The 25,158-nt window shown below is 33.0% G+C and overlaps 3 protein-coding genes across 3 annotated transcripts; 2 read left to right on the top strand and 1 right to left on the bottom strand.

Moving 5' to 3' along the window:
* Nucleotides 1-18,961: 18,961 nt before the first annotated feature.
* Nucleotides 18,962-20,492, top strand: LOC120152265 (LRR receptor-like serine/threonine-protein kinase FLS2). The gene has a single exon (XM_039164520.1). It carries the CDS (start codon nucleotides 19,100-19,102, stop codon nucleotides 20,366-20,368), a length of 1,269 nt encoding a protein of 422 aa, XP_039020451.1. The 5' UTR covers nucleotides 18,962-19,099; the 3' UTR covers nucleotides 20,369-20,492.
* A 1,009-nt stretch (nucleotides 20,493-21,501) lies between these two features.
* Nucleotides 21,502-23,409, top strand: LOC120152365 (probable leucine-rich repeat receptor-like protein kinase At1g35710). Its single transcript, XM_039164597.1, has one exon. The coding sequence runs from the start codon at nucleotides 21,502-21,504 to the stop codon at nucleotides 23,407-23,409; it is 1,908 nt and encodes a 635-aa protein (XP_039020528.1).
* A 369-nt stretch (nucleotides 23,410-23,778) lies between these two features.
* Nucleotides 23,779-24,845, bottom strand: LOC120152364 (rRNA 2'-O-methyltransferase fibrillarin-like). The gene is made up of 2 exons (XM_039164596.1): nucleotides 24,542-24,845; nucleotides 23,779-23,873 (listed from the first exon to the last, which is right to left on the bottom strand). Exons 1-2 carry the CDS (start codon nucleotides 24,843-24,845, stop codon nucleotides 23,779-23,781), a joined length of 399 nt encoding a protein of 132 aa, XP_039020527.1.
* Nucleotides 24,846-25,158: the final 313 nt, after the last annotated feature.

Genomic DNA, 25,158 nt, shown 5'->3' with positions numbered 1-25,158 from the left:
CTTGTTGGTGTTGCTGTCCCCTTTGCTCTTGGGTTCTTCGTTTCTGTTTTTCTCCCCCCTCCACTGTGTTTGTCTCTCTCTTTCGTTTTGCAGGATCCGGTGGCTTTTATAGCCACCACGGAGCCATGCTCGAACCGGTCCAGAGGGGGAAGTTTGGTGAGTCACCGAGCTATGTGGTGACTCACCCCATAGCCGCGACGTGTGGGGGGCAACTGGATCTTCTAGAGCGTTCTGTTGAAGCGGTGGCAGCAACTTCCTGAGGCGGCGGGGTGGCAGCATTAAGGGAAGCAACGACGTGGCCCTAGGGTGATGATACCCTAGGGTTTCCTCTGGCACATCTGGGGACCGTTGGATCAAGGCCAGATCCAATGGTTGAGAAGAAAGGCGGTCGACAGATGATGCTGAAATCTTAAGAGAGTTTAGGGTTTATTATTAGGTTTGAGCCAGTCTGGTTTGTAATCGGGCTTATGGTTTTGGGCCTGCAATGTATTAATTAATTATTTAATAAATATAATATAATATAATATAATAATAATAATAATAATAATAAATAATATAAGCAAATGAGAGAGAGAAAAAAAACTAGTGTCTTCAAGGTTTTCAGAGACATGAGAACCTTGTGTTCTTAATTTCATCTTTGAGCATGTGGCTTGTCGGAGTCTCAGACAGACGTAAAAATTAAATGTTTTTTTCTCTATCACACTCAGTTCACGATGCTCTGTTTTGAAGAACAAAGGAACTCATTGAATTTTAATGAACACCATTTTGGAACTGTAACTAGTATTATACTCGTTATTATAGTGAAAGGATGAGATGTTAACAACAGATTAGGTTATGTAACTTTATCATTAGTGTTGGCATTATTTGCTTTGCTGACTGTATGCAACAAAATAAAGAAGCAGCTAGGCAATTTATGGTCCATAATATTCAACACAGAGCAGTTGAAAAGTGCGTGAAGGCCAAGCACCAATATCTTCCGTGCAATTTCCTCATGACCCTATTTCAGATTAAGCAATTTCTAGCTTCTTTCATATTCTTTTTCAACGAGTCAACCCAGTAGTTTCCATCCTGTTTCTTAATATATTAACCAAGCTGCTTAAAACCCCCTTCAGTTTCTCATTCCTCTTGCAGCTGAATCTCTTTTTTGTATTGAAATATGGCTTCTTTGTTCAAAGAGCTTCCTTCCATGTCTACCATCCTTGCTGCCTATGCTTCCCTCTCAGCAATGGCAATGTTAATCCGTACCATTCTGAACAAAATGAACCCGAAACCGATGCAAAAGTTCATCAACTCGAAATTCTCCGGTCTTATATCAAACTACTTCTCTTCTAATTTCACCTTCTTCATTGAAGAATGATGGCAATCCGTTTACAACGAAACATTCTGAGCTGTCGAGGTCTACCTTCCGACCTGAGTCAGCCCTGTGGCCGATAAGCTTCTCATCGGCTCCAATGACATCAATAACCCGACATCCTAAATTCTAAAAAAAATGATTAGAGGATGAATCTTATATCATTGGATTCGTCTATCAGTCTAGTTTCGTTTAGAACAAACGACAACTTGTTTTCATAAGTATACAAAAATATATGAATTTTTAATCAGTGATAGGTAAGAAAACATGACAGCAGATTCTGTCCAAAACAACTTCTGTTAGTCAACCGAAAATTTGCTATAAATTGTATAAGTGGAACTAGATGAAGTGCCTTATATGTTTAGATTTATATTTGAGTCAAGTTTTCAATGGTGCAAACAAAATAATTTTTCAATATATAGATTAATACATAATAATATTTCTTTGAAGGTAGTGCAAACTACCATAATATGAAATTTCAATAAATTGTGTAGCGGAAGCAAATTTTTAAAGCTTAGTGAGACTTTTATTTGATTTATAAGTAAATTGTTCAAATGAGTCTAGTTTATTTATTTAATTACTCTGATCGAGGATGACTTACGATAAGCCAACCTCATTTTATTTTCCAGTATGATTTATAAATTTTCAGTATGAAATATTTCTATAATATTTTATTTTTCATCAAGTTTTATGAATGATTTTGGGTATAAACTGCCTAAGTATGATATTTATGATAATGAATTCTAAATATTTATAGTTATCATATGATTTTCAGTTATGAGACTTTTACAGTTATTAGATGATCTTCAGTTATTAAATGTTTACAATTATAAGATGTTTTACAGTTATCAAAAGTAGATTAATAAATGTATAAGTCCATTGTATGTTGCATTGTGAGTCGGAGGTACATTTGGCATGCCATTAAGTGAGTGCTTATCAGTTATCAGTTCAGCTTTGGTACATTCGTGTACCAATGTTCAGCACCATTGGTACTCAGGTTATTATTGCACTGAAGTGCATCATATTACAGTTTCAGTTATGATACGGCACCGTGTTATGCCTAGTGCGCACCTTATACTCACGTATCTTGCATTCTCTTACATATACATTGGGTTATAACAATAAGTGTGAAGTTATAACAGTATATAAAAGAAAATAACATAGAATTGAAAAGAAAGTTATGGAATATATTCGAATAAAAAGAAAAAAAGTTATTTATGATATTTAATGATAACTTAAATGATTTTTAATAAAATCATGAGATGGTGATTTTCAGGTTTTCAGAAGGAAAATTGTTTGACTAGCTCGGTTTGAAGTTTTAATTGTTTTTTATTTAAATTTTCAATTTATTGTTTATATTTTATGGATTTTATGTTTTAGTTATATTTCTGTCTCACTAAGTTTTACTTAGAGCGTGATGATTTTCATGCGTAAGTTCGATTAAAGTAGTGGACGTGAAGTGAGTAGTTTGCCAGCATCTCATAGAAAATCAAACCTACCGACAGTATCAGTAAGACATCCTAACTTTGACTTATTAGTAACATGTACATTATATATGTTGTGTTGCTTTATCATATTTATTTTGAAAGGGTTTGTAATAGTAATTAGAGATTATTTTCTTTAGTTTTTTCTTCTTCTAATTTTAGCATTAATCATATTTATGAGTGAATAATATACATGTTATATTTTAAATAGTTTAAAATCAAGCGGTAATAGGCAATTGTATTTGGATATGAAACAACACTGAACTGCCTAATTACTGACTGAAATCAGATTAGTTTCAATGATCAAACAATATTTTATAAATTTATATGATTAAGGAAAAAATAAAGTTAAAATGTAAATTATTAAATGAAATAAAATTTTTAGCATTTAAGTTCAGCAAATGTCAGTTGAGTTGATGTGATATCTTTAGCTCGTATTACGAGATATATACGGGCTAAAGGTGTTACATTTATTGGTATCAGAGTAGCAGGTTTAGTCGATTCTCGACTTAAATCGAGCCTATATTATGTTATAAATATGTACATGCCACTAGGATGCCAAAATTACTGATCTGGTATGGTTTTATGATTTTATTAGTGATGATATTCCTTACTAATGTAATATGAAAATGTATGTGTTAGATGTTGGAACTTAAAAACCAGGGTAAGAATGTAGATAATATTAGAAATAGAATCAAGATTAGAACCAATTCAATTGGATTAAGGAAGACTGTAGTATCTTGCCCTAGTAAGGTTAGGGTTGTCAGGTAAGGTAGGTGGATTAGAAGAAACTATCAGAAAGTTTAGAAAATGTATAAGAGAAATCGAGAATTAAAATGACGCAGAGATTTTTGAAATTACCGTTGATTTTGGAATGTCTACAAGTAAATAAATTGTCTGTTAAAGTTTAAATAAAGTTAGGGTTTTAGTGAATCAGATGACAATTGTATTATCCTTCGAAATGATTTAGAATGAGATTGAAAGAAAGCAATTGTTAATCCAAAGGACTTGAAGGGTTTTACGATTATGGTAATGGAAGTAAGATTATAGAAATGAGAAAGTGTATGAAGAATGAATTCAAGTGATAGACTAGTAATTTACCGTTGAGAATAGAATTCTTGAATAAGTTGTGTTAATGAATGATTGTTTTAAACAGACATTTAGTAATAAAATCGATGTGTCTTAGCATCAGAGTAACACCGATAAGTAGGAATTTCCTGATAAAATTCAAGGAATGATATTCTGAGCAAATTTAATGGAATTACCAATTGATGAATTTGAGATCATTATGGTAAATGTAATTGACAGCTGAATAGTCACTACAACAAATTTTCTTATTAGTGGCATCTAGGTTATTGTCACTAAAACTTCAATTTATGTCACTAGATGTATTTTGTGACGTAAAAGTAAATGTCACGTCGATCGTCACCTTAGGTGTATCACTAAATGTCAAAAGTGACGATATATGTGTTATCGTCATGTATTGTTAAATATATAGTGACGATAATGGATAACGTCACAGTTTAATTTGCCTTCAGTGACAATTACTTTTGTCACCAAATGATGTACATTTGCGTCATTAATAAATCATATCGTCACCAATAACACAATAATTTCATTGTATACGCGACGAAAAGAAAATTGTCACATTGTTAGTGACGTAGTATATCATCACCTAATAGTTGCATGGATGACATTTATATATAACGTCACTATATGATTAATATTCAATGACAACTAATTATGTAAAATTTCGTTATTGATGATTTATATCGTCACGGACAATACATTAAAATCAACCTATATGTGACGAAAGAGATATTGTCAAATTTTTAGTCACATAATATAAATATTACCTAATAATATTATGAATGACGTTTATGCATAACGTCACTTTATAATTTATATTTTATGACAGTTGGTTACGTCACTAAATTAAATAAGATTTCATTATTGATAATTTATATTGTCACAAATAATGCATTAAAATCAACTTATATGTGACGAAAGAGATATTGTCACATTTTTAGTGACATAATATATCATTACCTAATAATATTATGAATGATGATCATGCATAACGTCACCATATATAATGTCACCAATATAGTGGCAAAACTAAAAATTGTCATATTTTTAATGACTATATATATTAAAATGAAATTATTTATACAAATCTAAATAAAAAATAGTTCACTTATTGCAAAATAATAAGATTTAAACAAATATTTCACTAAAAACATAATAACTTCATTTTTATAAATATACAAATGTTTAAATGTTTACAGAAAATAAAAATAATATGATAATAATATGACTTGTGGAATATTTCGTTGTAGCAATCTCAATCCAAACCTTGAGTCGGTTGTGATTCTGTTGATGTTAAGTTCGTGGTATCATTCGAAGCTGCAAATTAAAATAATCAACATTAGTTACTACAATTAATATTATATAATAATTTTTATTAGATTAACTATATTGTTTACCTGAAAATTGAAGTGATGGCACTTGAATTCCAACAGCTAACAAAGCAGATCTCATAGCTTCCATTTGAGTTTGAATCAATTCAAAATTCGACTTATAGTTATTAAGTTCATCTTCTTTATTCTTCAAACTCTTTTTTAACTCGATTGTATCTGCACTTGAATTTGTTTTCTTAGGCTTTGGTCCATATCCAAGCCCCGGAATGTATCCTGGTCTCGTACCAAGTACCTCATCCATTATATCATCAATATTCTTAGGTTCTGCTCCTTCTTCAACTGGAGTTGATTGCAACTCCACCATTTTCTCCTAAAAATAATCATTCATATATAAAATAATCCTTACATGAAAAATTACAATTTAATACTTAATTTTGTGAGGTCTTACATATTTTTCTTGTGCCTCAGATGTTGTCCATCCTTTTTCATTTGAATAATGAGTTGCCTTGAAGAAATCAATCCTATTTGGTTCTTCATCATCCTTGCGCTATATGATTTCAAAAATAAAAATTATACTTTAAAATAAAAATAAAATTTATAATAAATATCAAAAGTGTCCAACTTACCATAGCATATCGGCTAGCGACAAAAGCCTGAGATCCTTGATTAGGAGTTAACTTGACATTTCTTCTAACTCTTGCATTAGTTTCACACTTCCTTTTCAATTATAAACATGTATAAACATAATTTATAATTTATTATAGAAATAAAAAAAAGATTAAAAAGTTATGAATCACATAAATCAAAATACAGTAATCGTACCTGATATTCAGGATCCTAAACAAATCACAAAGTTGTTCCCAATTTTCTTGTGTTAAGTTATATTGTGTTGGTTTGTTTAGGCGTGCCACAACATCATTTGGGAATTTCTTAAAGTGCAAATGAACCTTATGTCGATGGTTCCTTGATAACTTTGACATAATTGACATGACAGAGCTCTTCACATAATCATCATCTAATTTCATCTCAAACTTTGACTAAAACATTAAAAAAAATATATAATTAGATAAATTAAGTACATAAATATTAAAAAAAAGAAGTATTAAACTAAATAAACTCACTTTGAGTCTCTCTAGGGCATGAAGTTTATCATTATCCTTCATATCCTTCCATTTTGTTGGTATTGATATGAATTGTCGTGAAATGATTCCAATTTCAGAAGATAATTTGGCTGATTGAACTGCATCAATAGGTCGACCCTTTCCCTCTGGTATCTCTACTATCAACTTATTCTTACCTTTCATGAGATTTTCTAGTCCCTTACCTCGACTTGGTCCTCGTACCTTTTGATGTAATAAATTGGCTATAGAATAAAAATATTAACTTTGGAATAATAATAAAATAAATAAATTATTCAACGTTAAAATCAAAGACTTTGCTACAAATAAAATAATATGCATATATATACATATTCTTATTTTTATATTTTTTAACTATATCATTGGTACTACTCAATCCTCATTTGCTATTCATTTATATAAATATTGGAAATAAATGTTTACCTGAATTTTCAATTGTTGTATCTAGATCAATTTCTTCATGTGTTTGATTTGGAGCATCAGTAACTTGTTGAGGTTCAGATTCTTGGGTTCCATTTAGTTTACTGGAGACTTCTTGAGTTTCATTTTCTTGTGTTCGAATCCTTTTACGAAATACTTTGCATGGTGCCATCCTAAAACATATAAAAATATTATAAGTAATATATATTAGCAATGAGATCAGAATAATGCTGCTACCATTTGTGTTTAATAAAAAATAAAATAAATATTATATTTTATAGCCAATTAATCGAAACAATACTATTGAATTTATATAAATTACACGTGATATTCAACTGCATAGATTTGCTTGAAATATGATTTCCCATGTGATTAAGGCCACCAACAGTGAATTATATAAGTTCATGAATGTGTTTTATTTTGTATGATCTAAGCCAAGTTTGAATTAATTCACTGGTATGAGATTCAAAACACATTCATATCCTACCCCAAGCTATTGACACTTACCTTCAGTTCTCGGCAAGGGAACAGCTTTCGCAAGGGAAGAATATGAAATTCGTGAGGCGTGAAATCTTCACTTGGCCTATAGTATTTGTCCGGGGAATACAAGCATAAGTATAGAGCATGTGAATTAAGTCACAACTTTTAGCCAAAAAAGAAAACTCCAACAGACGAGAACTCATGAATTCATAAAAAAAAAAATCAGATCAAACATACATAAAATCACTTTTAATAGACAAAGAAGTGAGAATCAAAGCCAAAGTTGAAGTCTTGTTACCTAAAAGCAGTCCCGGATGGAGGGAACGCAGAGAAGAATAAGGTTATATGAAAGGAGGGAAGAGAGTTCTTTGCTAAAAAGTTCTTTAAAATATATTAATAAAGTATTTAATATATAGAAAGTAAGTTAATTATAGTTAGTAAATTAATATATAGTTGATTAAAATATATTAATAAATTATTTAATATATAGAAAGTAAGTTAATTAAAATATATTAATAAATTATTTAATATATAGAAAGTAAGTTAGTAAAATTTTTAAAATATATTAATAAATAATTTTATGATTTTTATTGTATCTTATATGAAGTATAAGATTATTAAAACCCTAAACTGATTGTACTATAAATAACTATATTAATTATATTTATTTCTTATTATATTATTTTTTAAATTATTTAAAAATATATAGAATTTAAAATAATATGATCGAAGCCAATGAGAGTTGGTACAGGTGAGATTCATGAATTTAAGCTTGTAAGGCCAAGTTTGAATCCTACCACTGTCACTCTTGGTGGAAAATATGTAAATTCCTATGTAAATCTCAATTGGATCTTAAGTATGCCCTGGCCCTGGACTGGGATGACACCCCTGACCTAATCTTTATTGTACCAAAAAATAATACAATCAATTGTACGTGTTGCTAGGGAAAGCTCATAAGTAACACACAATTTGAATAAAAGTTATATAGTTTTATATTGTATCCAACAATTATTGAATAAAGAGTGGACGATTTGAATCTATTAACACTCATATGCTATAATTAGGTGTGTATAGAACTCAATTCGACTCAAAAATTGATATTTTCAAATTGGTTCGACTAGAAAAAAAACTCAACTAATAAGTTTACAGACTTAATTCAACTTAAAAGATTTCAAAATCAAGTTTAGTTATAAATATAACTCAAATAATAACTCGAATAACTCAAAAAAAACTTAAATGTGAGTTGAGTTATAAAATATAACTCGCCAACTCGAATAAGTCAAAACTTTTTGACTTGACTCTATCAAGTACTCACCCCTAACTATAATTAACTTACTTTCTATATACATCATTTTCACCGATTTCTATGTATACATCATAATTTATATTAATTTACCAACTATATATTAAATAATTAAATAATTTATTAATACATTTTAAATAATTTACTAACTTACTTTCTATATATTAAATAATTTATTAATATATTTTAATTAACTTACTTTCTATATATTAAATAATTTATTAATATATTTTAATCAACTATATATTAATTTACTAACTATAATTAACTTACTTTATGTATATTAAATAATTTATTAATATATTTTAAATAACTTTTTTGATTGAATATTAAAATTTTTTATAATTAACTTACTTTCTATGTATATTTGTTATGTCTAACAATTTATATGCTTATCGGGAATCTGTGTTATTCTTGTGGAGCCATCAATTGGGGTTTTTAGGTTTGTGTTGCTCCAAAAAGGTTCAAGAACGGGATTTGTTGAATTATTTGCTTATCAAGTTTTTTAATCAACAGGTATGTTGAATTATTTTCTACTTGCTATAATGTTGTGATATAAAGCATACAAAAACTGCATCTACTTGAATATTTGGTTTATCTTGATGCAAAAGAGCTTTGAATTATGTAATTTTTCTATGATTAGGATGGAGGACAATGCTTATTGTTCCAGAGCTTGAGAGGGAGGTTGAATTACTTTGGGAATCAAGAGATAAGCGAAAGGTGGATTTACATGTTTGATGTTTATCATGGAATTTAAATTTTGTATGAGACTGTTTGGGTAATTTATTGTAAAACTTTAATTCATTAAGAAGAATGTGTTGTAATCACACAAGTGGCATAACTTAGACGATATTTTGTTTTTTACTTGATAGGAATTCGTTAGTCCATATCTATATTATCTCATGGTCCATCTATCTGTTTGGTAAGATTTAAGGATAATTCAGCCCAAAACATGTAGAAGTTTTAAAGCACGAGAACTCTTACACGTTCCTGATTTATAATAGCATTTTAATTCCTTGCAACCGATACATGTACGTTCATGCAGCAACTAAGGTTGTTGAGGAACGAGCGTAATCTTGTTGAAGACCAAGTTCATCATTTGAAGTGATCTCTCAAGTAAGTACTGATTTTATGATTTGATCATTCAAATTGATGTCATCAATTCTGCTACCCCTTAATGATGTCTTTAGTGTCACTACCCCTGTTTTCACACATAATGACAAAGTGAATAATTCTATCTTGGAACCCTGGATTTGATATCTTCATTAAAGATTCACTTCAAAATTTCAAATCATTAGTACAATCGATAATTTTAATCTTTGCTTTAGTAAATTTTGTTATTAATATTTGTTTTGGTTCCTTTTCCTTTCATTCTCATTTTAGCAAAGAGTTGTTCTTGTTACTTAGATTTGAAAGTCTTCGTGATGATGAAAACTAAGCAAATTATGAGAATGTTCTCTCTTAACCCTACAAACCACGTAACTTGTTTAGATAAACTTCAGGATTAAGGTTATGATGTATATATGTAATGGCCCAATAACAAGTAGTTTAAATTATTTCACATCTACGAGTGACATCCCAGATAAAGCCACAAGTAAAGCGAGACCAACCTTCTTTTTCCGGTAGGAGAATTGAGTTTCATATGGCTCATTAGCTAAGAATATGTTCCCGTCCAAAGCAATGGTTGTTTCACATGTGATCTATGTTACTGTGAAGTTGTATTATGTTGTCTTAACTATGCTCATGTTTTAATTCTAAATTCATTTTTTTTTCTAATTTAACTATTTGATCTTTTACTTAACCTCTTATATATATATATTTTTTATTTTGTACTATGATAATTTAACACCATGGATAAAAGTTGGATGATGGAGTCCAAATATTCTGTGAACTATGTTATAGGTGTTTCATCTTTCATGAAATTTGTTAAAAGCAATATGGGATCAGAATGTAAAATTCGATGTCCTTGTCGGGAATGCGTAAATGTATGTGTTAGAACTCAGAATGAGATGGAAGATCATTTACTTTTAAAAGGTATTTCAGGAAGTTATACCAAATGGGTTTATCATGGTGAGCAATTTGATTTCATTGGTAGGAGTGATCCATTTAATGAGGGGATATCTCATGATGCTGAAGTCTTAGATGATGGATTAAATGATTTATTAGGAGATTTGTTCCCCATATTAGATGAATATCAAACAAATCAAGGTTTTAATTTCAGTGAAGGTGAAAAAGAAGGTAAAAGTTTCAACAATGTGTTGAATGATGCACAACGTGTCTTATTACCAAGATATTCAAGCATGTCTACATTGTTTTTTATTGTTAAATTGTTACATATCAAGGCTTATTGCCAAATGAGTAACAAAGCAATAAATATGATATTGGGACTATTGAGAAAGGCTTTTCCAAATAGTACAATTCCAGCATCATATTATGATGCAGTTAAAGTTCTGAGAGAAATATGTCTTAGTTACATACCAATTCATGCATACAGATATGATTGTGCTTAGGGGACCCGTACATTATCGATGATGTATCCTATTGAGAGGTAATTCTTTAATTTTTATTTTTTAAATTAAATTATAATATTATAATTTTTTTTCATAACAAGTTTTTTTTATATAATAGGTTTTTAGGTAAGCTTAAAACATATACACGAAACAAGGCTCGTCCTGAAGGATGTATAGCAGAGTCATATATTTCAACCGAATGTCTGAACTTTTGTTCTATGTATCTCTCTGGGATTGAGACTAAATTTAATCGACAAGACAGAAATGATGATGATGATGGGGGGAAAGAATTTCATAATCATAATCTCCTCATTTTTTCAGGAAGTTTTCGTTCTTTAGGAAGTACAAAATATTAATTCTTGTCTGACCAAGAGTTTGAAATGATACAATGGTATATATTGACAAATTGTGATGAAGTTGAACCATTTATGGAGTAACTAATTTACTTACCATTCACTCATTCATGTAAGATTTACTTTTAATGTCATTTAACTTATATTATGTTTATTAAAACAGAAAACATAAAATGGAGATTCAGTTGCAGAGTTCATTGTATATTGAAGAAAGACATAGAGAGCAATTTCCCTTATGGTTTAAAAATTATGTAAGTATATGATATTATAATTTTTTTTTAGATTGTGCAAATATCGATTATAATTTATGCTTATTTTATTTCATGTAAATTGCATGTTGCCAATCAAGGTTCAGAAAGAATATCTAGTGAATTGTTTTCTTTAGCTTATGGTCCTGATAGACGTGTTAAAAAATACACAGGTTGCATTTTTAATGGAGTTAGGTTCTACACTATAGCACGTGATGAACATTTGACAAGTCAAAATAGTGGAGTGACAGTTGAAGGTAATCACAATGAGGACCAAATCAACTTTTATGGTATATTGGATGATATTATTCAGTTGAATTATATCAATGATTATAAAGTTGTTTTGTTCAAGTGCAAATGGTTTGACTTGGGAGATAAAAAGAGGAGAATTCACAAAGACGGTCATTTGCTAAGTGTCAATATTAGAAAATGTTGGTATGAAGTGACCCTCTTATCTTTGCAGTTCAAGCTAAGCATGTTTTTTATTTGGATGATACCAAGTTAGGTAAAGATTTGAGAGTAATTCAAAAGTTTCACCATAGACATTTATATGATGTTCCAGAGATGCAAACTGTTGAAAACGATGAAGTCTCTGACTTTGATGAAGGTTTTGAAATTTATGATCGCGATATGGAAATGCAGTTTTGTTGAACTATGTTTCGATATAACAATTTAAGGCAAAATGGTTTTTGGACTTGAATTGAATTTACAAAATGTTTTTGGACTTAATTGAATTTATTCAAAATTTACAAAAATAATTCAAAGTTCTTTTAATTTAAAATTGAGCACAAAAATGTTTTTATGAATAGTAATTTACTATTTGAACAGTAACCCGAGGCTCAAAAATCCCAGTTTGTAAAAGGGGAACCGATTCCCCCCCAAGAGGGTACCGATTCCCTCACTGTTCATCAGCCCAACGGTCATAATATTTGAATATTATGAAGGGGTATCGATTCCCTATGAAGGGGTACCGATTCCCCCCATTCTGGGCAGCCTTTTTGAGTAGAAAAATCATTCCCAAACGGCTCCAAAACATCCCCAACGGCTAGATACGACTTCAAACTCATTCCAAGCTATAAATACAAGATAAGGACACTTGAAGAAGAAAGAGAACAACTATCCAAGCAATCAAACACAAAAGAAGAGTTTTTTCAATCTTATTTCATCTTTCTCTTGTAAATATTTTGTTCTTGTGAGCTCAATCTTGTAAACACCTACCTTGGAGAGGTTTTCTTGTTTACATTTATTATCCTTTTGTAAAGGGGAAAGGTTCTAGCTTAGCCCGTGTAAAAGCTAGGGAAAGGTTCTAGTTTAGCCCGGAAAAACTAGGGAGTTTGTAAGGTTACTCTTTATCCTCAAAAGAAAGAACAAATTAGTGAATTTGTTGGAAAATCCTTGGTGAGGAGCTAAGGTAGTGGACGTAGACTTTGATTGAGAAAGTCGAACCACTATAAATCACTGTGCAATTCTCTATCTTTCAATCTCCTTACTCCCTAAACACAAAACCGTTCCGACCCCTCTTTGCAAATCGTTCCGGTTGTCGTTTCGAGCTTCCGAAAATCCTAACAATTGGCATCAAAGCCTAACTCGTTAAGAAGGTTTAACCACCTTGAGACGATCCTAAAAGAAGCTCTACCAATTCCCGACACAACCGAGAAGATGGCCTCCACCTCCGGCTCGTTCCACATGGAAGACTCCCTACCAACGGACAAGCCTCCATACTTCAATGGAGACAACTATCATCATTGGAAGAAATTAATGAAGGTATTCATCCAATCCAATGATCTTGATGTATGGGAGATAATCGAGAATAGCTACTCTTCTCCAAAGAAGAAGGAGAAGAAGCGGAGTGACAAAGAACGGAAGAAAGCTCAACTTAATGCCAAGGCCATGCACATGTTGTTTTGTGCATTTGGTCCTGAAATCTATGAAGGAGTTTCTTCATGTTCAAGTGCCAAGGAGCTTTGGAATAAGCTCAAGGAAATCCATGGAAACAAGAAAGAAGAACCAACAAAGGTGGTGTCTCTAATGGCTTATGAAGAGCCCGAGGTATCTTCTAACTCAAATGAATTTAATTCATATACATTTGATGAGTTACAAGATGCTTTTAATAGGTTATATTCGGAGTTTGAGACCATGAACTCCAAATATAAGAAAATGATTTCAAAATTTAAAATTGAAAACGATTTTCTTTTGAAAACAAAAATAGATTTTGAAAGCCAAAATGAAATGTTGAAAAAGGATTTAGAGCTTTCAAAAATAAAAATTGATAGTTTTGAAAAACAAAATTTTGATTTAAAAGTTAAGCTTGAATGCTTAACAAAAGAAAAAGAAATCATTTTAAATAATTCATTTAGTTCAATAATGACAATATGCTCACATTGTCATTATCATGGTCATTTGGAACATACTTGTCCTTTGAAGAAAGGAAAACGTTTTAAAATTAGGCAAGTATGGGTTCCGAAAGGAACAAGGGGCATTGAAACTAACGTTCAAGGATCCAAAACAATTTGGATACCAAAATCTACTTAAATGTCTCTTGTAGGTGTGTGGGAGCAATGGTGATGAGAGTGATGATATTCAAGATGCTCTAGCCACACATGAAAAAGGAATGGGTAACCTCTAAGCTTAATGCTTTTAATTTTGGTTATTTGGTTGTTCATTTGATTTTAAGCATGCATGAGTTTTGGTTTTAAATGATTTTGCATCATTGTTTTAATCTCATGTATGTTGAAAAGATGATTATGATGAACATTTATTTTTGAGAATTTTTAGTTCATCATAATGAATTTTGGTCAAAATTGATTTTAAATGCTAATGATATCTCTCTCACAATTGATATCAAATTTTAAAATACTTTGATTTTATAAATTTAAATTTTTGACCTAAATTTGAATGTTTATGCATGTGGTTTAAATGAAAATTATATCTCTCTAACAATTGATATCAAATTATTCAAAATGCATAACATTTTTGGAAAACTTTATGCAAATGCACTTAATTTTAACAATTGGTATTAATATCAAATTTCAAAAATTGATATTGCATAAAGTATTTTAGACTTGGATATATTGAATTTCATGTGCTACAAACATGTTTGTTATTCTTTTTAGAAATTCAATATTTTGTTTAAGTGTCAAGATCTTAAAAGCTTAATTTTGTTTGGAATACATTTATTGAGGGGGAGCTTTGATTTTTCAAATGATTTTTAAATGTAAAATTTACTACTTACTCTCCAAAGTTATTTTAAACTTCAAAGATCGAATTATTTTTGATATAACAAAAAGGGAGAGAAGTTTAGTTTGAAAAATTCAATTTCTTAATAAAAAAAATCAATTTCTTAATGAAAAAGGGGGAGCTTAACATTTTCATATGTTTTCCAACAACTAGTATCTTTTTCATTAAACATTTTATTAAGGGGGAGTTTTTGTCAAAAACAATTTTTCAAATGTTTTGTTATATCAAAAAGGGGGAGATTGTTGAACTATGTTTCGATATAACAATTTAAGGAAAAATGGTTTTTGGACTTGAATTGAATTTACAAAATGGTTTTTGGACTTGAATTGAATTTACAAAATGTTTTTGGACTTAATTGAATTTATTCAAAATTTACAAAAATAATTCAAAGTTCTTTTAATTTAAAATTTAGCACAAAAATGTTTTTATGAATAATAATTTACTATTTGAACAGTAAATTACTATTTGAACAGTAAATCAATGTTTGAACAGTAACCCGAGGCTCAAAAATTCCAGTTTGTAAAAGGGGAACCGATTCCCCCAAGGGGGTACCGATTCCCTCACTGTTCATCAGCCCAACGGTCATAATATTTGAATATTATAAAGGGGTATCGATTCCCTATGAAGGGGTACCGATTCCCCCCATTCTGGGCAGCCTTTTTGAGTAGAAAAATCATTCTCAAACGGCTCTAAAAATTCCCCAACGGCTAGATACGACTTCAAACTCATTCCAAGCTATAAATACAAGCTAAGGACACTTGAAGAAGAAAGAGAACAATTATCCAAGCAATCAAACACAAGAGAAGAGTTTTTCAATCTTATTTCATCTTTCTCTTGTAAATATTTTGTTCTTGTGAGCTCAATCTTGTAAACACCTACCTTAGAGAGGTTTTCTTGTTTACATTTATTATCCTTTTGTAAAGGGGAAAGGTTCTAGCTTAGCCCGTGTAAAAGCTAGGGAAAGGTTCTAGTTTAGCCCGGAAAAACTAGGGAGTTTGTAAGGTTACTCTTTATCCTCAAAAGAAAGAACAAATTAGTGAATTTGTTGGAAAATCCTTGGTGAGGAGCTAAGGTAGTGGACGTAGACTTTGATTGAGAAAGTCGAACCACTATAAATCACTGTGCAATTCTCTATCTTTCAATCTCCTTACTCCCTAAACACAAAACCGTTCCGACCCCTCTTTGCAAATCGTTCCGGTTGTCGTTTCGAGCTTCCGAAAATCCTAACAAGTTTTCAGCAAATATATCTTTGCATAGGGATGACATTACAACAACTGTTATTAACTGTGATATTGTAGATAATGTGAATGTTTTGGTTGACAGTGATCAAGAGAGTGAAGATGACATTGGAGGGGATGAAATTGAATGTGATGAATATGATACTGATATAGAACCTATTTTGTAGCTATGTTATTTATGTATGAACTGCGTGATTGTTATTTTTTATACAAAGACGGTTGAAGTTATTTATGTTGAAAGTTATTGTTTTTATAATTTAAGAGTTTTATAATTTAATTTTTTATGACAATTGTTTTATAATATTAGCTTTTTTATATAAAAGAGTAATATTTTATATTTTAAAATTATTGATGTTATATGTATCTAAATATACTAAAACTTTATGGGTATTTCTATGATCAAGTATAAATATCTATTTTTTCCTAAACACTTTGATGTAACATCATGAAAATCATAGAAGTACAATAATATATAAAAAATCATCTGCTCATTTCATTTTAACAATTTATTATTTTATGTTGTACTCTAAAAAACTTTGAATGTGAGATAATCTAAATAGAATCATGTCAATAAAATAAAAAAAACACAAAAAAAATCTATAAATTGCATTATTTAAAAAGGTTGTTAGATTATCTTATTTTTTAACATTAACTGACATAATTTCTTGACATCTTTTAAAATCGTCATATAAAAAAGAGAGATAAAAACAAATGACAAATAATTGATTTCGTCATGCGAAAACTATTTTTGTGACAATAATAAAATGTCACTTTTAGTGTCTTATAAAATATGACAAATTAAATTGTCACGAATAAAATTTATTAGTGACAAATGTGCAACACCACTAATTCAAATTCAATCGTCATTATAATAAATCGTCACTAATACCTATTTTTCATTGGAGACGATTTTACAACGTCATTATTTTATCTAAATGTCATTAAAAGGTTTCCCATCAAAGAATTTGGTGGGAAGATTTTGGCGCCAAACATATAGTGACAAAAATCAATGACCATTTTTAAAATTTTCATAAAAGATATACCATTAATCAATAAATATGACGAAAATTAAAAAAACATCACATTATAATATGTTTTGTGACGATATATGTAACGTCATATAGAAATTTTGTCATAAATTGACAAATATGTTGTAGTGAGTTGAAGTTAGATTAGAGGATATTCTGATAGTTTGGGAAATTCTAGATGTAACCCCTGATGAATTATCTGGATTACCTCCTGATTAAGAAGTGGAGTTTAAAATTGATATTTTTCGGGTATAGTGCAATATTAATGGTCACATATCAGATAGTTCCGACAGAATTCAGATAGTTATAGGGACAACTACAAGAGCTATTTGACCGCAGTTTTATTAGATTAAAAGTATCTCCATGTGGTATACTGATACTCTTTGGTAAAAGAAAAATGAATAAATGTGGCTATATATAGATTACTGTCAGCTGAATAAAGTGATAGTATAAAATAAGTACCCTCTTTCGAGGATCGAGGATCTATTCGATCAACTCAAAGGTACATCAGAATTTTTGAAGATCGATATTCAATCAGAGTATGACTAGTTAAAGATTAAAGAGTAGGTTATTTTGAAGATGACTTTTAGAACCTGATATAGATATTATGAGTTTGTAGTGATGCTATCTGAACCAATTAATGTTCCAACAGTATTTATAGATTTAATGAATCAAATGTTCTAGTTGTAAATAGATTACTTTGTGGTCGTGTTCATAAATGATATTTTGATTTATTCTAAGAGTAAAAAGGAGCATGACGAACATCTTCGCATTGCACTTGGGTTTTGTCTTGATGCAAGAATGTAAGGTGATAGTTTATACATCGAGATAGCTAAAGATGCATTAACGGAATTATCCGACTTAGAATTAAGAGTTAACGATTGTGGTGTTTACTTTCAAAATATGACACCACTATCTATATGGTGAACGATGTTATATTTAAACAGATTATAAATGTTTGAAGTATTTGCTTATTCAGAAAGAATTGGATCTAAGAAAAAGGAGAGAGATCAAACTTCTAAAAGATGGATATGATTATTGATTATCATCTTGGTAAGGTTAATATGGTAGTTGACACATTTAGTCGAAAGATCTTCTCTGCTTTGAAAACATATATAATATGTTTGTTCGAAAACATATATAATATGTTTGTTCGATATATATATACAAATAAAATATACTCACTTTTACCTCGCTATCAAATCTTCTTCACGATAGTCTTCTCGATCCGTGAGATCATAATTGAGATCATGCCATGAGAAATTAGAATGATGTCTTATTTTATTATAGTGCCACGTTTTAAATTGTCCCCCTTTCTACGCAATGAATAAATGAATGAATGTCACTAATATTCAATAAATTGGGTGTACTGCTAATATTCGTACACTCCATTCTATAACATACACTTAATTTAATTATTTTTCAAGTTTAAAGATTAAAATGCAATCTAAATTATATCCTAGGGACTTGTACCTGAGGTTTACCCTCAGTTCTGCCAGACGTCACAATTTGTAATCATTCGAGTAGAAGGGAACTGGAAAAATCGTTTTCCATCTCGTTTTCTCTCTTGGCCAAATCATGTAACGATCCAAATTTAAATATGACATTACAGAACAGAACACACTGACAAATTGCCCGTGAATCCACTCACTAAAAGATTCTTCCTTCACTACCCAGACTGCTTAAACGTACTCCAGTAGGACCAGTACCCATCTTTGTCTTGTTTCGCTTCCTTTTTCCCTTAAAATCATACCCCTAGTAATTTCGTTTTTTTCCTTATTAACCACATCAACGGTCCTGATTGAATGAGTTTCTAAAGCTATTTATCTTCTCCATCTACCGTCTAGATTCTGAACTACCTTTCACTTTCCTTGGTTGGAGAAAAAAAATGGGTGCTTTGAAGTTCTTTGTATCTCCTCTTCTTCTTTTGGTTGTTGTTGATTGTGTTTTACGAAGAGCAGAATCCAAGACTTGCTGGGGAGATATGCAAGTGTTGAAACAGCTAAAAAATGGAGTCGAGCCTAACTCGGTTAGTCCTGGTTCTTGTTTGAGTTCTTGGGATTTCACGGTAGACCCATGCGACAGTCTCTTCAGTGAAAGATTCACCTGTGGTTTCAGGTGCGAAGTTATTGTTTCTGGGCTGAGTCGAGTCACGGAAGTTAGTCTTGACTCGGCTGGTTATGCCGGTTCTCTCTATTCCACTTCCTGGAATTTGCCTTACTTACAAACCCTTGACCTCTCCAACAATTTCTTTTCTGGGTGGATTCCGGGTTCACTCTCCAACCTGACTCGGTTAACTCGAATCGGTCTTTCGAGGAATGCATTCTCCGGTGAGATACCTGCCTCGATTGGGTCATTGTCTAGCCTTGAAGAACTGCACCTCGATAACAACAACCTGCAGGGCTCTATTCCCACGAGTTTCAATGGTCTGGTTAGCTTGAAAAGACTAGAAATTCAATCAAACAACATCTCTGGTGAGTTCCCCGAGCTGGGTTTACTCAAAAACCTGTATTTTCTTGATGCAAGTAACAATGCCATCTCTGGGTATCTCCCCACAACATTGCCACCTTCTTTAGTCCAAATTTCCATGAGAGACAACATGATTGAGGGCTCAGTTCCTCAAAGTCTTAAATATTTGAGCTTTCTGCAAGTGTTGGACTTGAGTCACAACAAACTCGCCGGCTCAGTCCCTTATTACCTCTTTAACCACCCATCTCTCCAGCAACTCACTCTCGCATTCAACTCCTTTGATTCTTTACAATTTCCCTCTAATCAAGGCATCCAAAGTGAGCTCATTGCGGTCGACTTGAGCAATAACGAGCTCCGAGGCTGGTTATCTCCTTTCTTGCCATTAATGCCAAAGCTTTCAGCTTTATCCCTGGAATACAATAAGCTTTCCGGTATGATCCCGGCCCAATACGCACTGAAAGCGGTTCTGCCGGGAACCGGAATTGCCCCGTTTGCTCGGCTGTTGCTCGGAGGGAACTACTTGTTTGGACCAATTCCAGGGCCGTTGCTGGTAATGAAACCGGACACTGCAAATGTCAGCCTTGCCGACAACTGCTTGATCAGGTGTCCGTTGCGTTTCTTTTTTTGCCAAGGTGCTGACCAGAAACCTTTAATAAAATGTGAGAGTTTTGGCCCTGTAATCCCCTGAACCTTGGCTTGCATGTAATTCAACCATGTTTCTTTCAGTTGAAACATTCGAGTGTTTCTTTCTTGTGTAAAATTGTTTCTTTATGTTGTTCTATTTGTTCATAGTTTGGGGCTGTTCGTTTTCAGTTTGTTAACGTGAAATCCTTTAAACGAAATTTGACTTCGCTTGTAATTATGGGGAAAAGGGCTCTAAAAACATTATAATACAATACCTGACGGAATCACATAAGGCGTAAGGCATACGAGCACGAGCAATATAGAACTTGGGTCCTACTTGTCCTGTGAGGCTTATCAGATAGGTCCGAATAACATCCAGCCTTATTCGGTTTCTTTAGGTAACTTTTGTCCCAATTAAGGACTTATTAATATATTTGAGTAGTTGAAGTTTCACGCTTATGTTTTTGTAAGAATAATATGTCTTTTGACAAGAAATCAGAGATGTACTGTGGACAAACACTATCTTATTTCTGTAGGGAAGTTAATGACCTTAAAAGGCACAGTCCAAAGTACATCTACAGCTATGGAAACAGAGCGTATACCTCTATTCTTCCTTGTAAACTGCCGATCTTCACGAGATTCATCAACATGGGCATAAAAACCAGTTACCAGTTTCTGTAATGGCCAATAATGCTTATCAGAATGGAGCCTATGAATATTATCGGACTTTAATGCCCCACTCCAATTTAAAATGGTACACCAGCACCACTATTCACCATTCATGCTAAATAAAAGTACATAAATTGTTTATCATAGTAGAGGTATTAGACCCATAATTTGACCACTGCTATTCATTTAGTCAGTCATGTTTCACAGCTTCAGTATAAAGAAATAGATCAGCCGGCTGAAAACGTAACAAGTAATTTAGATTGATTCGTGTGTTGCTTATGATCCAAATTTTGTCAAAGTCAAATATTCCAGGTTGGCCGAGAAATTTGAAGGGCTTATATTGTATTGCAATTGGCAGGAAGTTTCCATGCAAGGCGTGGAGAGCTAATATCCGTTGATATATCACTTCATCAAATCCGCATTAATAACATGGCTCCGCTGTTTTCCATATCCGTTGATATATATAAACTTGGACCTTACAGGTTTTTTATTACAAAGCCATTGATGGAGATTTCTGGTCACAAAAATATGTTTTCTCTACTTCTCTCGCTGTTTCTGTCACTGTCCTTCTCACCACTTGCCTGTGAGGCATGCAATCCAGTGGACAGAGAATCATTACTGGGATTCAAGCGTGGGATCACAGCCGACCCCTCACGACTGTTACAATCATGGATACCTTCATCTGATTGCTGTACGTCATGGAAAGGGGTCGCTTGCAATGCCAGGGGGAGGGTGGTCAACGTCACGCATCCGGGCCTCGTTTCGGACGGTGACGACTTACTGGATACATTCATGAATGGCACTTTGTCTCCCTCCCTTGGGAACCTGTCTTTTCTTCGAGTACTTGATCTTGGCAATCTGAAGAACTTGAATGGACCGATACCGTCGGAGTTCGGCAAGTTAAGGCGTCTTACTCTTCTTTTTCTTGATTCGAACCAGCTTACGGGGTCGATACCAGTGACATTCAAGAGCTTACCAAGACTGGAAAAGATTTATCTCAGCAACAATCGTTTCTCTGGTATTACACCTCTCTCTGTTATTGGATCCTTAACAAAACTCACCGAACTTGGTCTTTCAGGAAACCAATTGAGTGGATCAATTCCGGCTACAATAGGGAAGTTGGTTTTGCTCACAAAACTTGATCTTCATGCTAACAATATTTCTGGTAATTTGCCTACGACTATAGGCAATCTTAAGAGCCTCAAATATCTTGACTTATCCGAAAACCATATAACAGGCAGCATTCCTAAATCCATAGGAGGACTTCAAGCATTAGTACTCCTATATCTGAATCAAAACCAGATTACAGGAAGCATCCCTTCGTCGTTTTCCGGGCTCATCGCTCTTCAGTTTTGCCGCATATCAGAAAACAGGTTGACAGGAACTATACCATCATCCATTGGTGGGCTCCCAAAGATTCAGAGGCTAATCCTTGAGAACAACAGGCTTACAGGGAAACTACCAGCTTCGATTGGCAATCTTGTCACTCTTACTGAAATATACTTATCGAACAACCATTTAACCGACAAGATTCCGTCGAGTTTTGGCAATTTAAGAAACCTTCAAACGCTAGATTTGTCAAGAAACAAACTCTGTGGTGAACTTCCAATTCAGCTGATCAAGTTGCAGAACTTGCAGACGCTGGATCTGTCGTTTAATCCTCTAGGAATCGATAGCATACCGAAATGGTTTGCTAAATTGAAACTTTTTCGGCTTGTATTAGCGAAAACCGGGATTAAAGGGACTCTTCCGAGATGGTTATCTTCTACATTGATTTCCACTCTAGATTTATCAAGCAATGCTTTGACAGGGAAACTACAGCCATGGATTGGGAACATGAGCTACCTTTCTTTTCTCAATTTATCGAACAATGGTCTTCACTCATCACTCCCTGCCGAATTAAAGAATCTTAGGCGCCTAATGGATCTTGATCTTCATTCAAACAAGCTGTCTGGTAACCTGGATACAATTTTCTCCAAAGAAACAGATGATCCTATAGGTCATTTTAATTCTATTGATCTATCCCACAATTTGTTCATTGGTCCTATTAATGATTCCGCCCTACAGAGCCCTGCAATGGATTCTGTAACATCACTTGTTCTGTCACATAATCAACTTAATGGATCAATACCAAAATCCTTGGGGAAATTGAGTCAGCTGCAAATCTTGAAGCTAGTAAATAATGGACTTTCAGGGAAGATACCGGTGGAGCTCGGTGATGCTGCGGAATTGACCACAATTTTTCTCTCTAGGAACATGCTCATCGGTTCTATCCCAGTGAAGGTGATCAATTTGAATGAGCTCAGGGAATTCAATGTATCGTATAACCGATTAAGAGGCGACATTCCTCCCCATAAAGCCATAATCGCTGCATCTGCATTTAGAGGTAATCCAGGCTTGTGTGGTACTCCTCTTCCACCTTGTAGACATTCATAGTTATTTTCACAGATAAATTACTGTAATAGTTGCAGGAACATGGTTTTTCCAATATTAAGGATTATTTTACTTGCTTTTGAGTCACAATTTATTCGAATTTCGATAAATGCCATGCACTATATATATATATATTCAGAGAACGATTTGAAAATCGTATCTTCTTTATCATGTTCACATATTCATCTCGACTTGAATAACATAAACTACCATAAATTATCAGATTTCAGAAGATACACGATTAGTATATATAAAACACGAATACTGTCAATTTGAATCTCATATTTGTTTTCTACACCCAAATGATCGAGAAAAGCTGTTTGTAACGGCTACATACAGCTCCCCACTAAAGACTTGACTGTAGAGTATTTATTATTGTGAATCGGCAGGGATGCTTCTTACAGACATGTAAGTCCATACAATTACCAACAGAGCAACGGACAGATCTTGGGATTTGAGCAAATAATCTAATCAAAAACACAAATTAGATGTCCAAAATTGTCTTCTGACAGTGAAGGTAGTAGTAATTTAAGGAAGAGTTGGTGGCTGTGGCACTAAACATGACCGCTTCTATGGTTGATGTGAAACTGAGATACTGACAGAGCACTTTAAAACTGCTCCCACTTATAAGGCCAAAAGCTTCTCTGACTGATATGACACGGTGCGGTTTCTTTGTTTAGAAAGTATGGAGATGGCTTCTCTAAATTTGCCCGGTTTGGGGCAAGGCCAACGTGGGCCTAAACAGGCCGTATATTAATGTGACGAGAGTAACACAAATTGGGATTTGGAAGAATTTTCATTTCTCTGATGAATACATACATTATAGGCAAAACTTACGACATACAAGAATACTGGATACAATTGGACATGTTTTGTTTATTTAGTGTGTAAATTAGGAACATACATTAGATTAGGCAGGAGAGAAGGATATGGTTGTTTCATTGATTTTAAAAATGCAGGAACAACTTTTAAAAGTTTTTGTCCATTTGACGTGCATGGTTTGGTTTTGGTGAGGAAGACCCAGTCTGCCATCCAATTGTTTGTCTTGGGCCACCACATCCCCAAATCCACCACCTTCCATGCTTGCCACCTCCCTAACCCCAACCTCCTCCTCCTCCACCACCACCACCACCACCATCACCACCACCACCACCCATTCCTTGACCTTTGCCATTTCCTCCACCGCCTCCGCCTCCTCCACCATTGCCACTGCCACCGTCTCCTTCCCTTCCATTTCCTCCTCCACCACCACCACCTCCTCCTCCTCTTCTCCCCCCACCATTTCTTCTACTCGTTCCTTGACCTCTGTCATTTCCTGCACCACCTCCATTTCCTCCATTCATTCCGTGACCTTTGCCATTTCCTCCGCCACCCCCTCCACCTCCACCATTCCCACCACCCCTCCACCTCCACCATTCCCACCACCCCTCCACCTCCATTGTCATACTTTTTCTTTTCTTGTGTGGTTTACTGTTGAATAATCGGGTAAAGAAAACGAAAGAACACAAGAATTTTAATGAGGTTCAACAATGTGCTTACGTCCTCGGTATCCTAGGCGGTGATAGAATTTTTATTCAATGTCTCATAGGTTTTGGTTACATTTCCTTTTATAATAAATAAACCTTGATATATATTTACAAAAATAACCCTGTACCATATCGCAGTGCCTGCGCCCCCGCACCCCTAACCCACATAATCATAACCCACACTATGAGACTTTCTTTGTAAGGACAGATGATGTTCGCTTTGCTC

This window comes from Hibiscus syriacus, unplaced genomic scaffold, assembly GCF_006381635.1.
Source record: "Hibiscus syriacus cultivar Baekdansim isolate YM2019G1 unplaced genomic scaffold, ASM638163v2 tig00111088_pilon, whole genome shotgun sequence".
Classification (NCBI taxonomy): domain Eukaryota; kingdom Viridiplantae; phylum Streptophyta; class Magnoliopsida; order Malvales; family Malvaceae; genus Hibiscus; species Hibiscus syriacus.
This window is presented reverse-complemented; position numbering and strand designations above follow the sequence as displayed.